Source organism: Pipra filicauda, unplaced genomic scaffold (assembly GCF_003945595.2).
Source record: "Pipra filicauda isolate LSUMZ 115617 unplaced genomic scaffold, ASM394559v2 scaffold65_size3143899_pilon, whole genome shotgun sequence".
In the NCBI taxonomy this organism is placed as follows: Eukaryota; Metazoa; Chordata; class Aves; order Passeriformes; family Pipridae; genus Pipra; species Pipra filicauda.
In genome coordinates this window covers 1,100,101-1,125,549 of record NW_024104820.1, presented here as the reverse complement: position 1 = coordinate 1,125,549, position 25,449 = coordinate 1,100,101, and the positions used below count along the sequence as shown (strand labels likewise).

General features: G+C 35.6%; 1 protein-coding gene across 1 annotated transcript in view; it reads left to right on the top strand.

Moving 5' to 3' along the window:
* Nucleotides 1–25,449, top strand: part of MALRD1 (MAM and LDL receptor class A domain containing 1) — a 242,574-nt gene that overhangs the window by 189,438 nt on the left and 27,687 nt on the right. Inside the window, exons 34-36 of the mRNA XM_039388522.1 lie at nt 3,437–3,712; nt 6,907–7,032; nt 8,142–8,207. Coding sequence (XP_039244456.1) covers nt 3,437–3,712; nt 6,907–7,032; nt 8,142–8,207 — 468 coding nt within the window. The remainder of the gene's footprint in view (nt 1–3,436; nt 3,713–6,906; nt 7,033–8,141; nt 8,208–25,449) is intronic.

Sequence of the window (25,449 nt, the reverse complement as noted above, 5' to 3'; positions counted from 1 at the left end):
ATTCTTATGTTCTTTGAGGTATATCCTCATCTCATGCATGGTTCTGATCTAAAATGATTTCGCTGATTTCAGGGTATGATTTTGGATTTTTATTAATGAATTGAAAACATAAAACAGACCTCAACAAGACCCCTGGTTAACCTTGCCCCTAATTTAACCTCTACCATAAATTGGACACATCTTTGCTGCCCTCAGTGAATACTGCACACTCTAAAATAACTGGTATGCAAGTCAGGAATAATAATAATAATAATAATAATAATAATAATAATAATAATAATAATCCACAATTCAATAAAGCATTTAAGCATTTGCCTAAATATTGAATTTAGTGAGGGATTATTTGCATGCATAAGCTCATTTATATGATTGGGATCATAAGGCTAAACTGATCAGTGCTACAAAAGCCTGAAAATAATTTAACACTCAAGACCAGATTCATAACAAGCAACACATTCAAGACTTATTGAGTTTAAGAGGGGATTTCAGGCTACAGAACAAAGTTGGATAGAAACATATTAGAAACATACACATCATGAACCAGATAGGTATAGAAAATTAAACTAGGTCAGAAATGTCCTATAAATACATGCTCACAAATGTCCTATAAATACAAACTTTCCTGCAACATAAACAAGCAACCAGAGGACTGTCAAAAGTATTGGAACTGGGATTGATTTCCACTGTCTCAGAACAAGCACAGAAAAACCAGCACAGGACTATGCAAGGACAAAAAGCAGAACTGACTGCAGCTTAAGTCATTTTTGCTGTCTAAATGCCCCCTAGGCACTGTGAGGAAAGGGTTAGGAGTAACAGAAAGAAAAAAAATTGCAAATTAAAATAATCATATCCTTTAACACAGCCTGGCTAAGGGAAACGGGGAAGGTCACTCAAATGGTCAGAAACAGGTTGTAAGTGAAACAGGAGTTATATAGGAGAAGCTGGGGAACTTTATGGAATATTACAAATAGGAGGAGGGGTTTGCCAAGGAAAGGATACAATTGGATATGGACAAATGGGGAGGAATCACAATTGCATAATTAACTAGAGGGGAGGAGTAACAACTTTGTAAGGGAATCAACAAGGGATAATAGGGGGTAGATTCTTTACAAACATTACAAACCACAACCTGACAACCCTGTTTTAACATTAAACTCTAACTTAATTTGTAACGTCCCTTATTGGAAGGTAAAGTCGGTAATCTTAGACAAAGTCTTCTTCCTTTCTCGATTCTTTCAAAGCTGCGATCCATCTCCAGTACTGTTCTTTTTCTTTTCACTCATCATCCACATCCTTTTCTTTTTCTTTCTTAGAGCAAGTGCAAACTAAAAATACAAAATAATTCTTATGTGCAAATTCTATATGACAAACCAATTTCTAACACCTTTATGGGCTACTATTATTAACTATCTGCTAAAATACAGTACCAAAGTATGAAAAAATGCAAAATATAGAGCTTATCTAATTTGTTCAAAATCAATCTACAATTTAAATGTCTATAATCAACTATCTAAAGGCAACTTTCTAAAGCCTTTTGAAGTAGCATAAATGAAATTAATTTTTTTTAACTAACATATTTGTAAAGGACATGAAACCACAATCTTTTCAATCCCACATACACATCTTTGAAAGAGTTATGACATAATTCTGAATACAAACAGGGTAAAAGATCACTAGATTATTACTTTCACTGCATCAAAATCCACTTCTATTGTTTTATGTTTAGATTATGTTCAGTGTATCAAATACATTTTTCTAGCAGCATGATAGAATTTAATAACACTAGTGGTAGGAAATAATGTCAGGAATATTCTACTTTACGAAGTGTTTTAATTATGACTTTTTTTATAAAGTCAATATGAAAACCAAAAATTTATCATCTAGAAAAGGTCTATATTAGACAGAAATTTGATCTCTTTTTCCTGTAACGGTTTCACAAGAAACAAGGTAGTAAAATAAGGTTAGTATTCGGTTTATCTGAATGCATTAGAGGCTAATTGGTTTTCGTACAAATTACTGATATTCACAATGCAGGTACCTTAGAAAATGAGCATGTTTCAGCAAAGTTCTTGTGTTGTAAAACCCCTGCCTGGTATTCTGGTATTGCAGAATACACAATCATACTTCTATGACCAGTAGATTAGAAGTCATAAAATCATGACAAAATCCAGGTACTCCCTTACAGCGTCATGCCTTAATGCAACAGTAAAATTTGACATCTGAGGTGGGAGAACAATGTTTGCACCATTTCAAAAAACAAGCTAAAACCCATCCATAACTTTTGTGCCTGATCTGCTCTGCTTCAGCCCAAGTCGACAGTAAACCTCCTATCTTTACAGAAGTGGTGACATTAATTTGTCTTTCCTTGTCTCTAACAATCATATTATGTTCTTTACTCACCTAGTGCAAACTGACTTTGAAAAGGTTAAATGTATAGAGTTAAATTCTAGAGATTATTTTCTTTTCTCTGCACAAAAAAAGTACAGGAATCCGTCACATTGCTTCCATGGTAGACACTAGCATAGAGATGGATGGTATAAAGAATACAACATTAGCCTAGCCAGCTACTTAGAATTCAGTTTCCCCATATAGTTCTGAATCCTCTGCTGGTAAAACTCAGTTGCAATGATTTTTGTAGGAAGAAAGAGGGACTTTAGTGTTTGAGACAAATTTGTTTATATATACATGATCACAGAAAGCTTTTTCCAGTATTTTCTTCCAGCAATGCAAGCAAGCATGGGCTATTTCTTTTTTTTTGTCAGCTGTCTGAATTAGTTAAAGTCTGAAATTTTAAGAACATGTTTTTAATTTACTTGTACGCTGGAAACTTACTTTTATCTAGTATCTTCTTTGATTTAATTCTCTATCACATCAAACTAAGCCATAGAACCAGAGTGATGATATACTATATCAGTAAAAATCTTTGTTGTTACTTCATGAAAATCTTTTTCTTACTCTGCTGAAGGTTCAGACCTTACCCTTCATTATAGCTTTCCATGAACTGTGCTCCTTGTTGATCAAGACTTACATAGTCTTTGATTTTTCTTCACCTATTCAGAATACAAATAGAGGAAGATTGTAACATGAGGGGTATTTTAATGCTTTCTAGATACAGGGTGAAAGACAAGATTTATTAATACTTTAGTATTAACCTTTCTATGTGTACATGCCAAAAGAAGTAATAGGATCAAAATAAATGCTGAACGTGGGCTTTAGAAGCAAAATGCTGCAGCAACAGCAATGGAGTTAATATGAAACAAAAGGTTTTTAATACTGTGTTCTGTACTTATGAGCTGTGTTCTTATAGAACTTGGATTGGGCTTTTTAAAATAAGCAAAATCAGCTGCAGTCCTAGTAGCCCTTATGTATATCTTAAAGGCAGTATGCATGACTTCTGAAAGAAGAGAATCAATAAATATTCTTTTTTCTTCTGTAGGATCAGCTGATCCACACCCTCCAACTTGCAGCAGTGACAAGTTCACATGCGCGTATGTGCAGCAATGTTTGTCCCTCGCTGCAAGATGCAACGGGGTTGAAGATTGTATGGATGGAAGTGATGAAATGAATTGTCCCATGGAGAGGCCTACCACCGTGACTCCAGGCTCCTGCAAGGAAACAGAGTTCCTATGTGCCTCCACCGGCTGTATCCCATCCCTTCTGAAATGCGATGGTGTGTCTGACTGCCGCCTTAACGAAGATGAAATTGGCTGCCGTAAGTTACTTTCATTGCTATAGTTATGGCAATGCTAGCTTGCCTAAACCAGGGATGTTTTAGGAAAGAAAAAGAGCAATATAATGAAGTATAATGTAAAATTCACCATTCCCTCATCAAAAAAAATACTACATATCACATATAATGCTGCAGAGACATTTTGCTGCAGAGACACTTTACATTTCCGAATAGTTTCGCTTATGCATTCTTATTCCCTGCCTATCAACTTTTGTGAATGCTTAAAAATTTCTGTTGTATTTCTGTTAATAATTGCAAGCATTTCTACATTTTTTCCATAGATCAGTCAGCTGCATTTGCATTGGCTCTGTAATCTCTGATTCCGATATGACAGATAGACTTTAGCAGTTCTATAATTCAGTAACATTCAAGACAGTCCTGACCTTTCAAGGATTTTTAAATCAAGTCTGTTCATGCAGCAGCAGCAATCTCTGCCCCAAGCAAGGAAAAGGCTCACAAACAAAACACAAGGACAACAGGCTTTGAACTCTGCACGTCTGCCCATTTCAAAACATTTCATTATTGGTCTATGAACTGAGGCCTATGAATTCTAGGAATTTCAAAATAATTAGCTACATTAAAAAAAAAATAAAGAGGATTTTTGGATATAAAAACTTTTCTTCCTAAACTTTTCATGTTGTAAAAGTTTTACTAACATTATATCTGATACTTATCAGAACAAAAAAAAAGGTAAATATCAGTTTGCAGAGGATTAGAAATTTGAGTTCTTTAGATTTTGTATCAAAACCACTGAATACAAATGCAAACCATTGCACATGCTATTTATTTTAGCAAAATAGTGTATCAGACTAGCATGGATTTGGCAGACTATTTGTGCATGTCTTTTGTTTAGAAGTGAGCTCTGTGGTCTTGTTGGCAAAAGACATGATTTTGGAGGTATCTCTTATCTTAAATTCTACATAACCCAAAGGCATGTAGAAATTTTATATATTCCTTTCTTGAAATAACCCTCTCATGATTAATCTTCCTTTAAGTTGTTTCCTCTTCAATCTGTCCTCTATTAGACCTCTGTGCTGTGTCCTACTACATGCACATCCCAACTCCACACCACAGCAGTTAATGTAGAATCTCAAAATCTGAAAGCCACAAGATTTCTATAATTATCAGTATCCCCCAAAGAATTGAAATGTTGGGGGGTTGGGGAGTTTGAGGGGTTTGTTTGTTTGAGGGGGGTTGTTTTTTTGTTTTGTGGTTTGTTCTGTTTTGTTTAATTTATTTTATTGCTTTGACTTCTAAATAATGCCCAGAGATTGAGTGGAAATTAAATCCTGGTCTAGTCCAAGAACAAAAATTCTCCATGGATGTTGCACACCTCTGGGGTTCTCAGTGGAGTGGAAACTTATTCAAGTCTGCAATCACATTGTGTTACTCCAAAATTCAGTTCATAGTATAGAAACGTGAGTATTGGCATTATAAGATAGAAATACAGAAGCAGAGACTTGTGTTTCTTCTATGAAGAAGATACTGGTTGCAGGCAAAGCAAAAAGAAAGTGGTTAGTGCTAGTTTGGAATGGAATCAGTGGAAAGCTGATTACTGTCACAGCTGGTGCTCAGATCAAACTGTGTATGCCATGGGAGCAAGCATTTAATCTCTAGCTTTTTACTTTAAACATGTGAAAAGCCATAGAAGTTTGTCCACAGAGAAAGGTCAGAGAGAAAAAGTAAATATCTCCAAAAAATTATTTATTTTATTGAAATTTATGCATAATCTAAAAAATTTATTGTTTTGCTAGTAACTCCAGTGTACGTGTACTGTAATAATAGCACAGATTGAGAGTGTTTTTTAATTTTTTTTTTAGATTTTAGACTGAAAATTAATTTTTTTTCCTTGATGCAGATCCAATCTACCTGGTGATTTTAGAAAACTTCAATTTAGGAATTACTGACACCTTCCATTTTGTGTCCCATAGTAATTTCATTCATTTAAGTTTAACAAGAGGTGGTCAAAAATGTTCTGGGTTCTGAATTCAGGAATTCACCAGGGAAAGTTTTCTTCTTGGATAAAGACTAGTTGTCAAAATGCATCTTGCAGAGATTAGGCATAAAGCTCAAAAGAAAGCCAGGACAAAGCAAAACAAACAAACAAAAAGCATTAGTCAGATCTCTACTAAAACCACAGTTTGTACCACAGAAATACTTTTCTTCATGACTTAGAGATTTATGCAGACAGAATTTCCTGTGGACTTCACACAGCAGTTAGGTTGTATAGTAGTGTGCTAATACTGTTTTATATCAACTAATGTAGTGGATTTTATTATTAGTTGCATTTAACAAGAAAATCATGTAACTGTTTTCCAGTTATAGATGTTCTACTGGGCCATCCCTTTTCTTGCTGTCAGTTTTAGTGAAGGTTACATTATCTTACCTATTTAATCTAAAATAAACATATTAGCACCAATGGGATGTATATATTACTTTTTTACAGATCCCGACACCATCTGATTGAGTGCTAATACCAATGAATAAAAAATGATTTCTGAGTTTTCTGTAGTGAACTAAAATCTTGTGATCCTGGTAGGTTTTAAATACCTAGGAAATAGTAAAGATTATACTCTTTCAAACAGACTTTCTACAGGTTTAATTGGACCTGCAAAACTAAATATAGACAAAAATCTAATAATTTCACTTTCATGTCTTCATTGTTTTCAGTGCCTCCATGTGCTCTTAACATTCTGATTATTCAACACTGATAACTTAATGTCATTGTCCTGAATTGCAAAGTATTTAGCAGTTAGATCCATTTGTTTGACTGTTTCCTCTGTAATGTGTTAAAATATTATGTGTTAAAAAATTAATTCCATCATTTTAAAACTGGTTGATGAATCAAAGTTGATTATGCTTTGTGATATCTTTTTATGGGTTTTCTTTGGGGTTTTGCAGCCTACGGTCTCAACATTTTGAGTTAATGTGCCCTCCTCTTCTTCACAAATATTATATGGGAAAATTCAGTTTCTCTACCATCTGTGCTCTGTATTTGTTTACTTATTTAGCAACTCAGTAGTAAAGTTACATGCCTTTGAAGATGAAAGCTTGTAGAGGTCACACAGATGCAAGTTTATAGCCTACAGTATGAATCAGGCTTCTTCTGCTAGTTTTTTAACAGTGAGAAAAAGAAATACAGCGGATAATAACCACCATGTTACTTTTTGTTTCAGCCATTAAAGATTGTTTCAATGGTTCTTTGTTGTGTGCGTCAACTAATCAATGCATAGCAGTCTCCCAGCGTTGTGATGGAATTGCAGACTGCATTGATTTCAGCCTTGATGAGTCCAGCTGTTCAGGTACTTAGTTTTGCTTAAAAATATAATTTGAAATAAAGAAAGTATAGCTATTTTCTACTGAATTTTTAGGCAGTCCTCAAACTTGACCGAGTTTCCTCTTCTAAAACTCTATCAAATTATATCACGCATGAGTCTTCCTGATGAAAGTATAACACAGATGAAAGAGGGAAAAAAAGATGAAAAATAATATGCTTAACATCTTCACAAGAGATGTTTGTTAAGGTATAAATGCATCATTAAAAAAAACCCCAAAACTTTACAACCCACTGTAGTATACTATTAGGCACTCCCTTAATTTTAGCCAGTTGAGTAATCCACTTATTAACCCATATTTTTGAGTTAATAGGATTGTTTGGGTTTTGTTTGTTTGTTTTTTTCAAGTGTATTGCAAATCCATGTTGGAAGATAAACCAAATAGCATTTGTTTTAGCACAATGAACTTGCCACAATATTCAGGTTTGGTTTGCAATAGTTAAATGGTGGAGAAAGATAAGTACAGGACAATAATACATATTCAATCTGAATTTATTTTTATTAATAAAATCTAACAAAAACATAGGTAATTATGTAAATAATTAAATCTAGGTTCAAAGCATCCCATTCAATGATACAAAGTTACTGCAGTTCTTTCCCAAGACAGTTACAAACACTGGGCCAGTTCTATGTTAACAGTACTCCCCTAGCTTTGCTGAAGATGCTTTAGAATTTAACTCTGTTTTTACAATTTTAAGAGTTATGTGATAAAGTTCACAATGTATGCTATGTATTGCAAAAATATAATTTGGGTCTTATTTTATATATTTTTATTATTTGAAAATAGAGTCAGTTGTAAAAGCTCCATTTCTGGAGTCAGATGAAGATCTGACTTGAGAAAAATTTGAAGCCTGCTCAAGTGAAGCATCAGGATTTCTATAAGAGCAAGAGCACGCTATTGCTTATAATGTACTCATGACTTCACACTTATATCACCGAGACCGGGTCTAAAAGAAGAAGTTTTGGAAGTGTTAAGCACCAAAATGACAGATGTGAATATTCTGCCATTTTGAAAATTAGACAATGACAAACATAAAAACAGAGGGAAATTATAATCTTTAATTTTATGTTTGCAGTTTGTCCTGAAGAATACTGCAAAAATGGAGGAAGATGCATCATCAAAGGTGACATTCCATTATGCCAGTAAGTTTCATTGGTGATTGACTTGTGTTTGAGGTTGGATAAACTTGCTGTTAAAAGAGAAGTTTTGCTCCCCAGAGACAGAAATGACATTCAATAGAAGTGTATTTCTTAAATTGTCTTTATGTCTACACTATTTTTATTTACATTTAGTGAGTTAAATCACATTTTGAGAAGAATATTATTTATCAGATAGAATTTTCTGTAACTTTCATATATCATTACGTGAGACAACCTGTTGGCCTGACACCCCGTTTTCTGTGTCTCATGTTTCACATCAACATTTAACAACACATGCTTCTGTGCCTTATATGCAGCTGATGTTTTGTACCTCAGAGAAGATTTTACAGCATGCCATATACTCATCTTTACCTTTTTTGCATGTGTTTGGAAAAAGAAAATAATGTTTTTCCACATATTCCAAAAAAAAGGTTTAAACATATGCTTGCATTTTTTTTTTTAAATGCTCTATGCTGAAAAAGAAACAATGTATGCAATTCTGATGTAGAAAGTACAAGTCATTAGAGGGTGTCTCAGGCTATCTGAAGGAATTCATTTACACAAGCTATCACTCTGTTTCCCATCGGGAAATTACAGGAGACTTTTGAAGTGCAAAGAAAGAAATGGTATGCATTATCATGCTTTTGTCTTTCACATGCTTCAGTGGATCTTGCCAAAGAGTTTGCCAAATTAATAAAGAACTCACTGTTTTATCAGAGTATCTATCTTAGTCAAGACTAGACATTAAGGTTTGTCTCCCAGTTGCTAGAAAATGCACATTAATAAGCCTACTTTGTCTTTCAAGACAAGTTTATCCTTTACTCGTTGAAGAAACATAATAAATAACCTACTCAGAAAATATAGGCACTTTCATACAGGGTAATTTGATTTGGCTTTCAGAAAACACTGTTAATTACCTGTAGATTTCCCAAAGAATCTCCTCTATTATAGAACAGAGAATAGTCTCTGCAAGAAGCTTAGAATTTCATTAAGGTGGCTGTTTCAAAACTTCTTGGAACTCATAAAGAGAGAAAAGGGACAAAAACAATAGAGAAATATTGCAGATGAAATAGAATGAAAAGTCAGCAGAAAATAAAGGGATTTGGAACAGGGAGTTTACAATTCGTAGATTAAGTCATTGATCAAAAAGAAAATTGCTTGTAGGGACAAAGCACTGCAGGAGTAATTGAGATTTTAAGCATACAAGAGAATTATAAGATTTGAACTGATGTTCAGACTTGCAAGAGAAAGGAAACCAAACTAGCAAGTCTTCTTTATACACAGAAATAAAAGACAGTTGGAATAAAAACAGTAAATTAAACTAGTAAATAAGGTACTTTCCCTCAGCAGTCAATAAGAAACATGATATTTAACTCTGATGCATAGGCAATCAGAGAAAAGGGACAGAAATTAAAATGACCTAACTGATGGGCTAACATAACTCCAAGAGTCATATGTGCTTGTGTTGGGGAAATATGTCATCTCTGTTCAAGAATACCTGAAAAGCAGTGCATGTTGTAATAGTCAGAGGCTTCCTGAAAACTCTGCCAGCAAGGGAAGTGACTGGAGAGTAGCAAATGGAGAAGAAAAAGGATAACCAGATCAACAGTCTGATATCAATACCATTCAAGGCTTTATAATTACTCATACATATAATAACAACAGGAGAGGTAACCATTTCTGAGATAAACTTCAGCATGATTTTTTTGAAATCCCACTTGTCAACACCATGAAAAAGAAAAAAAAAAGAATAAAAATGTACGTAAAATAAAAAATGTAGAAGTATACCAGTTTTCATTTCCTAGGGAAATTTTCATTTTCACATATGTGCACTAATGTAGCTTAAATATGCAAGGTAAATATTTAGGGCATCAATCTGGCTTTCTTTCAGTAGTAAGTAACTAAGAAGGATGGAAGGTGAGTACAGGCGAAAGGTGAGCTCTGACATCCCTCTATGAAGAGAGGAGACCAGGCGGAAAAGGGAACAGTGGATACAAGTCTAGATAAAGTTCCAGTATATATTGGAGTGAGTAACAGAGTTGGTGTATCAGATTACTGTAATTTCTGTTCATACTACTGAGAAAAGTTTCTCTTAGCTGGTGCATAATGATTGCACTAATATCAGTGAGAAGTCACAATATTTGATAATGTGACTCGTTGATATACTCGTGTTCTCAGTGAGAGTTTGTTGTGAACAAATGCAGAGAAAGGATGCTTTGGGGGTGATGGTTAGCTTCCTACTTTAATGAAATAGCTTGATTGTTATCCTGGTCCTCCTTGGTATTTCATTTTTTAAGTTTGAAAGCCACTTGCATTTGCTTCTCCTATTTGGCCAGAAGGCTACTTGGGGTGCACATCAAACATGGTTATCTTGGTTTTACTATTTCATGGGTATTTTCTTTGTTGGCCAGACTAGATGGGGCTTTAGTCTGAAATTCTATGGCCACTCTCATTTGACAAAATGTGACTCCTTTGGTCCTAAGTGATGTCCCTTCTGTAGTCATGCAGTCAAGTGTCTGATGCTGGCAATCAGCTACTGTGATTGCACATGCAAATCATGGTCATTTGAGCAATGATGATTAGAATTTTTGCAATTTCAATCCTCTGATTTCAAAACCATTCCTTTGATTATATGTATACTTTCCCCAACTGTTTTTCTAGTGGGTTTTTGTGTTCATTTTGTTTTTGTTTCAAAGTAGACCACAGACTTCTGGAAACATAGGAGAGGAATATAGATGAGAACAAGCAAGCTGGGAAAAGTGTAACACACTGAAATGGAATGGTGAGGCTTCAAAGACTGTACTGATGTTGAAAAATAGAACCACTGAGAAAAAAAAATATTTTACCAGACTGTTAATACTTAATTTTCATTCTCATCCAACTGAACAAGAATAATACAAAACATGTACATTTAAAATGTACTAAATTTCACATATAATAAATATCTTATTGTCAAATCAGCAAAGTTTGGGCTGGAAGGGACCTGCAAAGTTCATCTAGTTCAAACCCCCTGGAATGAGCAGGGACATTTTCAACTAAACTAGGTTGCTCAGAACCCCATCTTGAATCTACCACATCTCTGGGAACCTGTTCCAGCGTTTCACTGTGTTCATTGTAAAAAATGTCTTCTATCTAGTCTGAATCTCTTCTTTACTTTAAAACCACTATCCCTGGTCCTACTGCTGCAGGCCTTGCTAAAAATAGAACAGAATGGAATGGAATAGTTTATGTTGGAAAAGACATAATACAATGCTTGACTTTCCTTTTATTTTATACAAATATTTTCAGTGTAATATACCAAATTTCAGAGCAGTTACACTGACTAGTAGTTAAGAGTATAATATGAGTGATCTTATTAATGTTTGAATCATGAGAAGGTTCTATCCTTTAGCGCAAAAAAAGTAATTACGTTCACTGGCCTGTAATTAAACAGTCGTGTTAAAATTTAGAAATACATCTTCATTAAACAGTTTTAAAATTAATTGAATACATACCATCTAGCTAACTGAGCTCTGGAGATTAGAATTACAAGGAGTCATTATACATAGATAATTAATTTTGGTTGGTTTTGTTAGTTGTATATCTGCATGCTGATTTGGCCCAAAAAATAGAAACCTATTTTGTTTGTTTCCTTTATTTGATAAAAGCAAAGATTATTTTCCCTCTATGTTTAAGAAAAATAATTGATTTTACAGGGTAGTAATTAATTCAGAGGAGAGGAAATTTTGCTTATTCTTCTTAGAAAAGCTAAAAGTTTTGTGGTTCTCTATTTTTTACTTCTTTCCTTCTCACTTTTAAAATGAGCTTATTATTATAACAGAAAAAAACTATTTTAAATTGCAAATGAAGTATTCTTTCCTCAGTATTACAATAGCAAACAGTATTCCACAAAATAAAAAAAAATAAATAAAATAAAATAAAGAAATTTTTTGGTAGTGAAGACATTTTTTCAGAATATGATTTTGTCTTCAAAATATTGACTTCTGGTAAGCACAATAAATTTTGGAGAAGGAGCCCTGGAAAGTGGCATGCAGCTTTAAATAATGCCTTGGTAGACTGATACTTTTTCCATTTGAGTATCACATGTGGCAAAGGAAGGAAATTCTCATCCTCACTGGTCAATATCTTCCAGCAAGAAGTGTAGTTGTTTGGGTTTTTTCTAAATATGTTTTACTTTGTATGTACTCTTGCCTGTACTGTTTTACTGTTTTTTGAGGACTGATGGTGATAGTTATCTTTAAAAACTAAAAGTGGGGGGATTATTTTAATATCACGCAGGATGTCATGAAAGTGGAGTGCTAATGATATTCCAAACTTACAAGATAAAATGCTTGGAAGCCTCTAGACTGTAATTTGATGGAAATGCAAAGTCAAGAGACTGACAGTACAGAAACAATCCATAAGTAAAGTGAGTTTATAATGGGAGAAGATGGCAGTTTCCATTTCAGCTGTTTGTCCTGCTGCTCTCAGAATTTCCCACTTTAGTTAAAGAGAAGATTGCTGGCACAGTAGCTGCTGAAGCACAGCAGATTATTAACTGTTCAAACAAAGCAAATTGAAAGAAACAAAGCAAAAAAATTCATACTGATTTCACTGCTTTCCTAATAATTTCCTTTTAGATTTATTGAACAAGTGGAAATAGGATAAAGCTATATCTAGCCTCTATACTTACCCAAGAAAGTTGTGGTCATGAAAACCAATTCTACATACAGGAAGAATGAAACAAGGATGTAGCCATGAATAAAAACAAAAGCCATGATGAGTAGTCAAAAAGACAAAACATTGAATCAAATGCTACGCTAAGATTTGCCTTCTGGGAAACAAAGACATATATATATATATATATAGCTACCATAGAAAATTTTTTTACATATCTTTCCATTACCCAAGTGCCATCTGGAAAGTGATGTTGAAGTAAGTAAAATAACAAATTCAGGTTGCCTGAGTTGGGTAAAATCGAATATGGGAAGACGGGTTAATATGTCTACTCTCCAGAATAAATTAGACACAATTTGCCCTGAAAGAAAAATACAGTATATTGACGGAAATCCATTTTAAAGAGGTGCTTACAGGAAACTCTTTCCTAAAGTTTCTATTTCATATATTATTTTTTTGTTTGCGCTTTATCCCTTCTTATTCAGAAAGGTTGCATGAAATCAAGGTACCTGATACAAAAATACTGTTGCTTTTTGGGTTTTCAGGTTTCTAACTTCATAGCCTTCTCCAAAGGAAAATCCCATAGGGATTATTGTGCAGTGCAGCAGAGACTTAGATTCATAAATCTTAGCATTTTGTTCATTTTGTAATAGTTGGAAGGAAGCAATTTTTGCTTTTGCTGCTGACTGCCTACTCACAGGATGTTCAGTGATCATTTCACAACACAAAAAAAATAGGAAAAAAAAATCTAGAATCCACCAGATCCTTCATATAATAGAATTCAGGTAATCATCTTCCTTCATGTAGAAAGAATATGTCAAATTTGTCTAATAAGTTTGGTTTTTTCTTTTTTTATTTTCCCCACTTATACCAAACTACTTCAGTTTGGCCAAATCAGTTTTACCTAGTGAGAACCTTGGTACTGAGCAAAGTATCAATTATTTCTTTACAAATGGATTCACTGGCTATCATTTTGTATTTAGAAGCAGTTTACTTCGAACTTTGCTTTTTTCTTCCTCTTTGAAGATAATAGTATAATCCTGAGGTCAGCTCTTTATCACACTGAAGCCAGCTGCTTCATGCAGTTTGCAACTCCTAGAAATGATGAAAAAAACCGAGTGACATTCTTCTTGGTCAAACCTAATTGAATACATAGGGTGATTTGCCACCTTCTCCAATGAGGCAGCGAAATCCTGTGAAGTTCTCTTGGGAATGGTCTGAATCAGTCGATTTTTGAATCAAAAGATTCCTGGGGGAATCTGTCTTTTTCATTTTTTTTTATTATAAAACTAAAACAAGGTTGTCTCTATGTAAAAGTTAAAATTTGACTGTAATTGAAAGCCAGGTGATACAGTCAATTAAACAAATATGACTGAACAGACTCAAAGCTTGGTTCTACAACAAATGTTTCTGATAATTTTTTTTTTTGAATTCTTGATTCAAATGTAAATCAGACTTTCTCATTTAACTCTTGGGTTTTGGTCTCTTTTTGTACAGAAAACCAAAGCTCAGGATATTTTTAAAACTGGAAGCAAGCTAAGTAGCTTATAGTCTTTCTCTGTTCTCCTGAGGTGAAATATTACTGTAACAAACGGAAAAAGTCTCTCTTGAATGACCCATTGCTAGAATCTGAAGAGCACTCACAATGAAAGGGCTTATTTTAAATATAGCCCACTGGTCATTTTGGAAAGCAACTGTGATCTAAGTGTTTTCAAATTGTCTCTTAATGATATGTGGGGATGTTTTTTTTGCCTGTTACTGGTAAAACATCAGTAAGGAATTTTTGGGACAATTTCTAAATCAAAGAGCTTTATGAACAGTTTGTACAACCTTTTCTTGCAAAATTTTGGAGTTGAGAGGTGTTAACACTTAGCTTTGGGAATAAAAGTAGCTGTGGATTTCATTATAAAAGCTGGGTTTAGTACTTTATCAACATTATTGCAACTCTCAAGATCAGAGGGAGAATTATATTTTGTGTCTGAACAAAATAATTGATGTTTTAATATGAAGATACTATCATCTTATTGAGAAGGGCATAATATAGTAGAAACAATGAAAATTGCTTGGATATATGAGAATAATAAAGCAAAAATATTTCTCCTCGGTTGTATCAGCAATGCTTAAGGTGCTGAAAGCATTCGACTTCTCTGATAAATATCCTATATTTCTCTTTTGATTTTCAATATACTCTTTAAAAAGACTCAAAGTGAACTGAGATAACTACAAGGTGTAGGAAACTACTGCTGGATTTTTATTATTACTAAGTGCAGTGTACTGTACCTCAGAATTACTTATACAAAACTGTAAGCATTATTACATTTAAAATTCAGGAGATGGGTTTGTGTACAGTGAGGAGAAGCTTAGGATCTGGAAAGTGTATGTGTAGGAGAGGATGCTTGTTGAGTGATAATATGAGAGATTTTTATATGGGAAAATGTTAATTAATGTTGGATGTTGGATGTTTGCCAAAGTATTGAGGGTTCCCCAAAGAATTACTCCTACTAACACCAAATGCTCAAGAGTAGCAAACATACATAGAAAGTTTTAAACCACGACTTTTTTTTCCTCTTTTTTTCTAAACAGGAAAGAATAGCAGTAAAATAATAAATACTTTTCAAAAGAGAGAAGAAAGGGAACAACTGAGGAAGTATAAACAAAAGCATTGCAAAGATGCTTGTGCTACAGCCATTTCTTCTTCACATTCATGTGGCTGTCTTTTGTCCACAGAAATTTAAAAACATCTTTGGGTATATCTATTTATAGGCACATAAATTACTCTACATTTTTTTGATTATATTAAATCAAACGATAATTTACACAGTCTGGGTTCAGATTGTCTTACTTAGCTTGAGTAACAGTCTTCTTTCAGACTCAGTCTTCTTGGATTTAAATGAAAGTCAGAGACAGCACTTGCTGTAAAAGCCGGTATTCTCATCCCCAAAAGTTACACCTGCATGTTTGCATATCAAAACTTAATTGAATGACAATTAGCTCTCCATTAAAGCCCTCTCTGTAGGAGGCATCTGGAGGCTGCTGGTTGGATGCACCTAATACAATACAAAATTTATCATAAAACTTGTAAACATGACTTTTGGAAAACATATATATCATGAAGTGTGTTGATAGGAGTTTTGAATTATGACTATGATGAGAAATACTGTGATGCAGATAAGTCTCTTCTGATGACAGGAAAGATGAGGATGGTAGAGGTCTGTATTTGAGAATTTCTGTTATTGTGTAAGCTATGTAGAAAAGACATGTATCTTGTATTCTGTCCTAACCACACCCTGGTATGTGGCCTACTCAGTCTGACCCACTAAACACACTGGTGACACAATGTTCTCAAGCTATCTTGCTTGTTTGCAATTTTCCCTCTTGTTCAGTCAATGTGAATTTAAGTCTCCAAGAATTATACCCTTTGTGCTGTTGCTAGGTGGCTAAGGGATTTCCCAAAAGCAGCAAATTCTACTAAATGAAGAACTTTTGAACTTTTCTTGCCAGCTTTTGCAGTGTTGACTGACCTGGAAAGCTCCATGCGTTTTAATTTTAATCACACACACAAACATAGAGGATTTTTCTCAATGCCTGGAAGGACCTTTTCATGTTTGCTATTGCTCTAATCAGCTACTAGGCTACATCTCTAAGCAGGAAGCAGTAACTGTGTGCTATTCCCACACAGACACTTGTACGCCCTTTAGGAAAAAAGTACACACACCTTTAAACTAAAATAATTATGTCTGCACCTGGTCTGAAAGTTGCATTTTCACTGTACAGAAATACTTTTCATTCAAAAATATGTACTGGATTGTAAGATAGGTATGAACAGTGAAATATCCTTTAACATGTGTTAAGTTAATGTGGCTCATGCAAGAGTTACAGTATGGATGTCAACACCGGAGTTACTTCAGTAATAAACCTCTCTGGTGGGTGCTGAATGCCCACCAAAGCCACTCTATCACTCCCCTCCTCATCTGGACAGAAAGAGAAAATAAAATGAAAAGTTTGTACATTGAGATAAGGAGAGAGAGAGGTGACTGAGCAATTGCCATCACAGGCAAATCAGATTCAACTTGGGGAAATCAGTATAATTTATTGCCAATCAAATCAGAGGAGGGTAATGAGAAATAAAACTAAATCTTAAAATACCTTCCCCCTTTCTTCCCAAACTCAATTTCACTCTGTGATAACCAGTGACAGGACAAGAGGACACAGTCTCAAGCTACACCAGGGGAGGTTTAGGTTGGGTATTAGGAAGAAATTCTTCACAGAAAGGGTGATTAGATATTGGAATGTGCTGCCCAGGTGAATTCACCATCCCTGGAGATGTTTAAGGAAAGACTGGACATGGCACTTATTGCCACGGTCTAGCTGACATGGTGGTGTTTGGTCATAGGTTGGACTTGATGACCTCAGAGATCTTTTCCAACCTAATTGATTCTGTGATTCCTTACTTTTCCACCTCCTCCCCTCCAGCAGTACAGGGGGATGGGAAATGAGGGCTGTGGTAAGTTTGTCACAAGTGCTGCCACCATTGCTTATGTACTCGACCTGGCCAGGATTGGGTCCATCTTGCAGCCGGCTGGCACTGGCTTTGCTAAATGTGGGGGAAGGTTCTGGCAACTTTTTGTAGAAACCACCTCTGTAGTCCCACCCAGCTGCTACAAAAACCTTGCTATGCAAAGCCAGTAGTACATCAGTCATCAAATTAGGCTTCAGAATTCAGTAAATTGCAGGAGGTTGAGATTTTGTTTGTTTGTTTTAAATGATGGAGGTGAAAAAGGGTTGGATTTAAATTAATTGTGTACTGGGTTTGTGTGACCAGGTTTTGGTAGTGGAGAGGAGGGCTGCAAGGGTGGCTTCTGTGAGAAGCTGCTATGAGCTTTCCCCATGTCCGAGACAACCAATGCCAGCTGGATTCAAGACAGACCCGCTGCTGTCCAAGAACAAGCCAATCAGAGAAGTTAGTAACATCTCTGTGATAACATATTTAAGAAGGGAAAATAAATTATTGCATGGATGTAATTCCACTCAGAGAAGAGAGGAGTGAGAATATTTTGGAGGAGCAACTCTGCAGACACCAGGCCGGTGGAGAAGGAGAGGGAGGAGGTGCTCCAGGCACCAGAGCTGAGGTTCCCCTGCAGCCCATGGTGCAGAACATGGTGAGGCAGCTGTGCCCCTGCAGCCCATGGAGGACCAAGAGGGTGTAGAGATCCCCCTGCAGCCTGTGGAGGACACCCACGCCAAAGCAGCTGGGTGTCCAAAAGAGGGCTGTTATGCTGTGGGAGTCCTGTGCTGGAGCAGGCTCCAGGCAGGGACCTGCTGACCCATGGAGAAAGGAGTCCATGCTGGAGCAGGTTTCCTGGTAGGGCTTGTGAATCCCTGGGGGAACAGGCTGGAGTAGTCTGTGCCTGAAGGACTGCACCCCATGGAAATGGACCCAGGTTGGAGCACTTTGCAAAGAACTGTATCATGTGGAAAGGACCAACACTGGAGAAGTTTGTGGAGAACTCTTTCAACAGAGTGGTAGGGATCCCACGCTGGGGCAGAAGAAAGACTCCTCTCCCTGACCAGTGTCAGAAACAATCCATGATGAACTGACTGTAACCTCCATTCCCCATCTCCCTGTGCCACTGGAGAGAGAGAAGGTGGAACCCAGGAAGGAGGGAGGAGTGGGGGGAAGGTGTTTTTAAGATTTGGTTTACTTCTCATTATCCTGCCCTGATTTTTATTGGTAATAAATTCAATTAATTTCCCCAAGTCAAGTCTGTTTTGACCATGACAGTAATTATAAGTGATCTCTCACTGCCCTTATCTCAACTCATGAGCCTTTTGTTATATTTTCTCTCCCCTGTCCAGTTGCAGAGGGGAGAGATAGAATGGCTTTGGTGACACCTGGCATCCAGCCAGAGTCAGCCCACCAAAAATTGTTTCCCTAAGGATGAGAAAACTAACTGACCAGGATGTGTGATATTTTATGTGCAGTATGTGTGCTTTTATATCAGCAGACTAGATGACAAATTATCATATGGCTTCCTAGCTGTGCTGAAATAAACCGTGCCTTAACTCACCCTCTGGGCAGCCACACGAAAGCCAAAACCATGGTGATTCTCTCTTTGTTCAGACAGAAAGGATTGTTAACAAGCCCAAACTGGCTTCTCCATTTTTATCTCTAGTTCTGTATGTACTTAGGGCACCTTGGCAGCTGTATAAATTCCTTGGATGGATTTCAGGTATCAACTGTGTATAAACACATACATTGCACTAGGCTAACCCTTAACAAGTGCCTTTGTTAGAAAAGAAAAGAAAATAGTATTGGAATCAACAATACCTGACAATGGCTTCTTTAATGTAAGTGCTAGGTGAGATTATACAGTAAGGATTGTCTAAATTCTAACATTAAATGTGCTTAAGCTCTAGGTCATTAACTTAGTATATTAGAAAATTGTTTTCATTGCTTCATGAGTTATTTCCACTTAGAACTTTCCAATTTCGTACTTTAATCTTTTTGGCATTCATCCTTATTAACTATTGTATTTTTCCACTGATGAAACGCCTGCTCAACTGAGTTTGGTGGCAAAAGTTGGGCAAATAAAAAAAAATTGCTTAGGCTTACAAAAGTGAGCTAACAACAAGTTGACTACATACAGTTATATGGAGCTTGTATTATGCAGTCCTTGCATGCTTGAGTTTCCTATGCAAGCTACTGAAACTGCAGCTTTGCATCACTAGGAGCTGAACAAAACATTTTTAAAGCAGTGCTACTTAGAGATGAATATTACAATGCTTGTTTTTTACAGAGCAGAATTCCAGTTTACAAATAATTTTTTCACCTCTGGTAACTTTCAGATTTTAAGTACTCTTTCGTAATCCACTGATTTTTATCAGGTAAATTAAAGTGCATGATTTGATCTATATTGTAGTCTATCAAAAAAAATTTAAAAATTTAAAACACAGGAGTTATTAACGGACTTCAATAGGTGGGGGAAAAGCACTTTTATTTGCTTTGCTTTTCTTTATCTCTTCTGTAAATTAGTATTTTATTAATGTGGACTTTTTTGGGGACTTAGGAAAATGTAAGAAAGAGCTAAAACTTTTTAATATTTTAGTATGTGAAAAATATTGTGTTTACATAGTCATAGAAATTCATGAAGACTACCTTCTTGTCTCTTTTGCTTCTAGAGTTGAAGGTGAAACAATTTGGCAGACTACATTTTGAGAAGCTACGCAGCAGCTACTCATTATTGTAGTTCTAGTGTTTTAATAGGCCTTATCAAATTTTTCTCCATTTGTCGTGGCTTCCCTTATGTTATCAGTAAAGTCTATCACTATGTTGGTTTCTTTTTGTAATGAAATCAGCAAAAAAGCCACAGACTGAGAATGTTTTAGTTAATGGTAGTAGCTGAGAATTTCTTTCTGATGGATTATAAGATAGTAAAGAAAAGCTAAAAATGAACATACAGCTGTGTAGTCAACAATATAAACTGGATTATAGCATTATAGCAAGTATTCTTCATTTAGCATTCATATCTATACATATATATATAGATAATGCTTCTAAAGCTATCTTTCTAATACCTTTCTAATACTATCTGTGCTACTACAGATAGTGAGATACAAGTCTCTGTAAAAAAAGAAGTTGTTGATATACCTGATGCTTTATTCTGAACTACAAAAACCATACTGCTACAGAAACTACATTTCAAGATGAGTCTATGCAACACAACTGTGCATTTAAATATCATGTAGAAGTTGATATATTATCAAATCACTCTTTCTTAGCTTTTTAAAATTTTATATTTATTTCTATCGTCATTGAAACATATCAGACATTAAGGCCAAAGTAAGATTTTAATAGGTGTCATAATGGGACCACAACAACGGACTTTACATTATTTTATTTCTCTCTATGTTTTATATGGTTGAACCACTGTGTATATGAAAAAGATGGTGAAACACTAATCAGCTTTCTCTGTGTAGTCTTACACCTCCTACAAGGTCAATGTCACTTGAATTTTAGTCTTATGAAAAAGTCCTCCAGAAAACCTTTTCCTTAATCATCCTGAACTACTCTGAAATTCTACCCTCTGAACTTCCCTTATATCTACAGGCAGGTTGCATCTGTACGTTGCACATTCTTTCCTGATTTTTCATTTTAAGATGCATTCTCTTACCTGTCACATCTAACAAAAGCTGTCATCATCATGCACCTCAGTTACTGACCCTCCTTACTTGAATGACTACAAGGTTTTCAGGCTGATGTTCCTCAAAAGCAGTTCCCAAGAGGATTCTTCTGACTGTTGCTTTGACCATATTGTTCTTCTTTTTGTGTCTCTACTCCGTCTTTCTTATTGCATCAAATGTTAACTATTGACCTTGCTTTCCAAGCCTTCATAATTTATTCTAACTCCATCTATCATTTCTCATTTTAAAAATATAATTTGAATACATTTGCTACAACAGAGAATATACCTGCCCCTACCCAGAGCACAACAATAGCAATAGATTTTCTATGTTTTTAACAGGTCTCTGCATCCTTGTCAAAGTTTAAGGTACAATTTGACAAAACTCTGTATACTTACTGAATAGAAAGTAGGTTTCTCTTTCAAAATAACTTCATTCCAAATATGCATGAAACAAAGATTGAGCACAGGAAAGATTTAGGCATACGCTTTCCTTATAAACCCAGAGGAACAAAGCATAGTACAATAATCTTGCCTTGGACATTTGAGCTTCTTTTACAACTTTTTTATCTTCAGCCTCTAGCCACCTTTTATAATTACCTATTTTTTTCCAGTAGTATGAAGTCTTCATAGGTGGTATTGGTATGCAAAAGCTGGAACAAATAATATGGTAAATTTTTAAGGTTTTCTTTATTTGAATATATTTTCTTACAACTATGAAGAATGTGCAAATAGTCACAAAAAATTCACAGCAGTGAACTGTACAATTCTTTTGTTGAGGCAGGCTAGACTGCAAGATTCAAAGTTATGCTGATAATTAAGATGCACATGTGTGCTGCAATAGTAATCAAAATTAAAATTTCCCCTTTTTAGGCTGGCTCAAGAAAGTATTTTATAACTCACAAAGTCTTTGGAAAAAAAAAGCAAACAAAACCCCAAACAAACAAAAGAAAATCCCCCAAACCCAAACAAAACCTTTGTTAATACCATGGGCTAAACTCATTCATTTGTACCTTCTTTTTACTTGGAACTGGGAGAAGAACGATTTGCATTCAATTTTTATGATACTAAGGATATAATAATATTTCTTAAAAGGACAGTCAGATTTTACCCTAATTCTGTAAATTCTAATTTGCTCAGACTTTGCTAAATGTTACATGATGGAATTAAAATTTAGTTAGATGTTTGATCACTTTTTCTCCTTTCATCTTCCCCCCTCAATGACAAGCTAATGAAAATGAGAATAGAATCACAGTCATAGAATCTTTAAGGTTGGAAAAGACCTCCAAGATCACCGAGTCCAACCGTTAACCCAATGACACCACGTTTCCACTAAACTATATCCCTGAGTGCCACATCCACATGGTTTTTCAACACTTTTAGGAATGGAGACTTCAGCACTTCCTGGGCAGCCTGTTCCAATGTTTGACCACCCTTTCAGTGAAAAACTTTTTTCCTAATATCCAATCTAAATCTCCCCTGGTGCAACTTGAGGCCATTCCCTGTTGTCCTGTCACTTTTTATTTGGGAGAAGAGTCTGACCCCCACCTCACTACAACCTCGTTTCAGGTAGTTGTAGAAACCAATAAGGCTCCCTTGAGCATCCTTTTCTCCAGGCTGAACAACCACAGCTCCCTCAGCCACTCCTCATCAGACTTGTGCTCCAGCCCCTTCGTTGCCTTCCCTGGACACGCTCCAGCACTTCAATGCCTTTATTAGTATTATTATAGTGTTATTCTTGTTCATAGTATTATTCTTGCTCAAATTGTCAAGATAAAGAATAATTTTTTACCTAGACTAACAAACACATTAAAGTTTTCTGATGAAAAGTAGAAATTTAATTAAATATTCTGAAAAATGCTGTCTAGTCAGAAAAGTGTCTACATAGTTATTTCTGACAGAAAACATCCCATCTGACCAAGCCAAAATCTGGAATATTTAGAAAGGAAGCACACTTGTTTTCATTCTTAGAATATTTCTTTCAGTACAAGCCTGGGCTATCACTGTACAAACACATCAGGAACATGTGTATGTTACATGATGAAGGGAAGAGGTTCTGAGGAGATGGAGTAATTTTTTAAAATATGAATAAAAATTTTCCTTCTTGTAAATGAAGTGTGTCCTCATTAAAAGGTATTTCCATTCAATATGCCATGACACTCTCCTTTCTAATGTTTCTAAAATACAAAAGATGTCAGAAGACTCCTATCTGTAGCTCATATTCTGGTGTAGTGTGGTGAGTTGACCCTGGCTGGGCACCAGATGCCCAACAAAGCCACTCCATCACTTCCTTCCTCAGCTGGACAGGGGAGAGAAAATGTAACAAAAGGCTCATGGGCTTAGAAAAGGACCAGGAGAGCACTCACCAGTCACCGTCATGGGCAAAATAGACTTGATTGGGGAAAATCACTGATGGGCTCAGCCTTCACAAACAGCAAGTATGTTTTGGAGTTGTGGCTGCCATGGGCTCTGTTGGATGGGGAAGCTCCTGGCAGCTTCTCACAGGAGACACCCCCTTAGCCCCCCTGCTTCCCAAACATTGCCACACGAAAAAAAACATGTAGCATTAGTGAAACAGGAAGCACAGAGTAACTGTAAAAGACATTTTTTTAGTGGTTTAAAAAATGATTGCAGCTAAGTATCCAGAGCAGTGCCAAGTATGCGCATTCCTCATGAGCAGTTTCACTCTTCTGCAACAAAGAACCCGCATGGAAATATTTTTTTTGCTCTTGTTATTTTTAGGGCAGTTCAAGCAGCAGTTTCAGACACAGATTTATGAAGCCTGGCAGTCCTGAGAATAATTGTACAAGTCTGGAATTGAGGATTTTTGAGCTTAAGATGTGCAGCTCCCCTAACATAAGGTCTTCCAAAGCATACAAGTAATTTTAAAGCTCATATCTCACCTACTTTCAAAAGGTTTTTGATGAAATGTTGCTAAATTATTAATAAGGTTTATCCTTTTCATTTGTGCGTTACTTCTTCATCATTAACACGCTTCTGATAGTGCTCTCCTTCAGCATTTTTGGTGTGCCTTTTTCAAGCTCTTTTTGAGAGGGACTCTTTGGAGTTTTGATGAGCTTTGATGAAAAGGGACCCAGATATAATAACAACCACAGGATCTGCAATAGTAAATTTTAAGTATGTAAGCAGGTGTTAAGTTTCTACATGGTCTTAGAGACCTGAGAAGCCAGAAAAACCATTTTTGAAGAAAAAAAAATGCCAAAAACCTGTCGTATAAACGTGGAAGCATAATATGAGTCTTTGCAGAATTCTTAGATTTTCTTATTTTCTCATTTCAAAAAGCTGAAAACCAAATCAATAAACAGCACGTTTTTTTGCTATTTATTTTTTGGTGTTACTGAAGCTTCTGGAAGACTAGTCAGAACAAGGCAATGATAGATGTACATAACTGTTTGATGATTAGATTCTGCTGGACTTTAGTTGTGAATTATCAGACTCCAATTAAGAGTGATCAGTAAATACTATTTTCAGTATATACCAAGGCAAAACAGGAATTATTTATTCCACCTGGAATCAATGCTCAGCTTTCAATCAGGCTTTTATCTTTTTGTTGATAATGTCACATATAATATGCAGGAATAAATCAAATATCCTAAATAACAATCAATATCTGTCCATCTTTAATCTCTACTCACTTCTTTTATGGAAACACTGGCTTATGTGTTCATTTCAGCTTCCTTAGAATGACTACAAACTAAATTTCTTGTAGGAAAATAACAACGATATTAATAGAAATTCCACATCTGGATCTAGGATAGAGCCTACATATCTGTTATCAATGAATGTATCAAGATTCATTTGTATGTTCCAAAGCATGGAAGGGTAAGATAGGAATTGATGGAGATACATTAGCTCTCTAAACAGTGCCAATCTTTCCAAATAATTACTCTAAGCTTACAGCCAGTTCAGGCAAACCACAATTATATGCAGATCATGAGGAATGGAAGGATTATTTGCCTTTCCGTCCACATTCACTTTGAAATCCTGTGTTTATGAAATGTCATGAGAAAAACACTGCATTTGCTAACCTGCCTTATGATTAGCTAAGCTGGAGTTTAGGTCCAAAGAACGACTTTCTTCCACTGCATGGTTACCACAAAATAAGCACATCTGCTGTAACTTTAAAATTGTGGATCCAGTAATGCTTTCCTGTCCACCACAGATATGGCACACAGGACATTTCTCCAATTCTTGGCTCTTGATTCCCAGTGAAGTCACCACCCACAAAGTATTGTCTGTGCAAGTCAGACTTTGGCAGCAGGCTCAAGAGCAAAGGCTCAGACTCAAACCATAAGAGATATGTCAGCAAACAGTTTAACTTCCTTTTTGCTGTGTGGGTGACCAGAGCAACAGGAAGGCTGCTTTTATTGAATCCTCATGGAAAGTA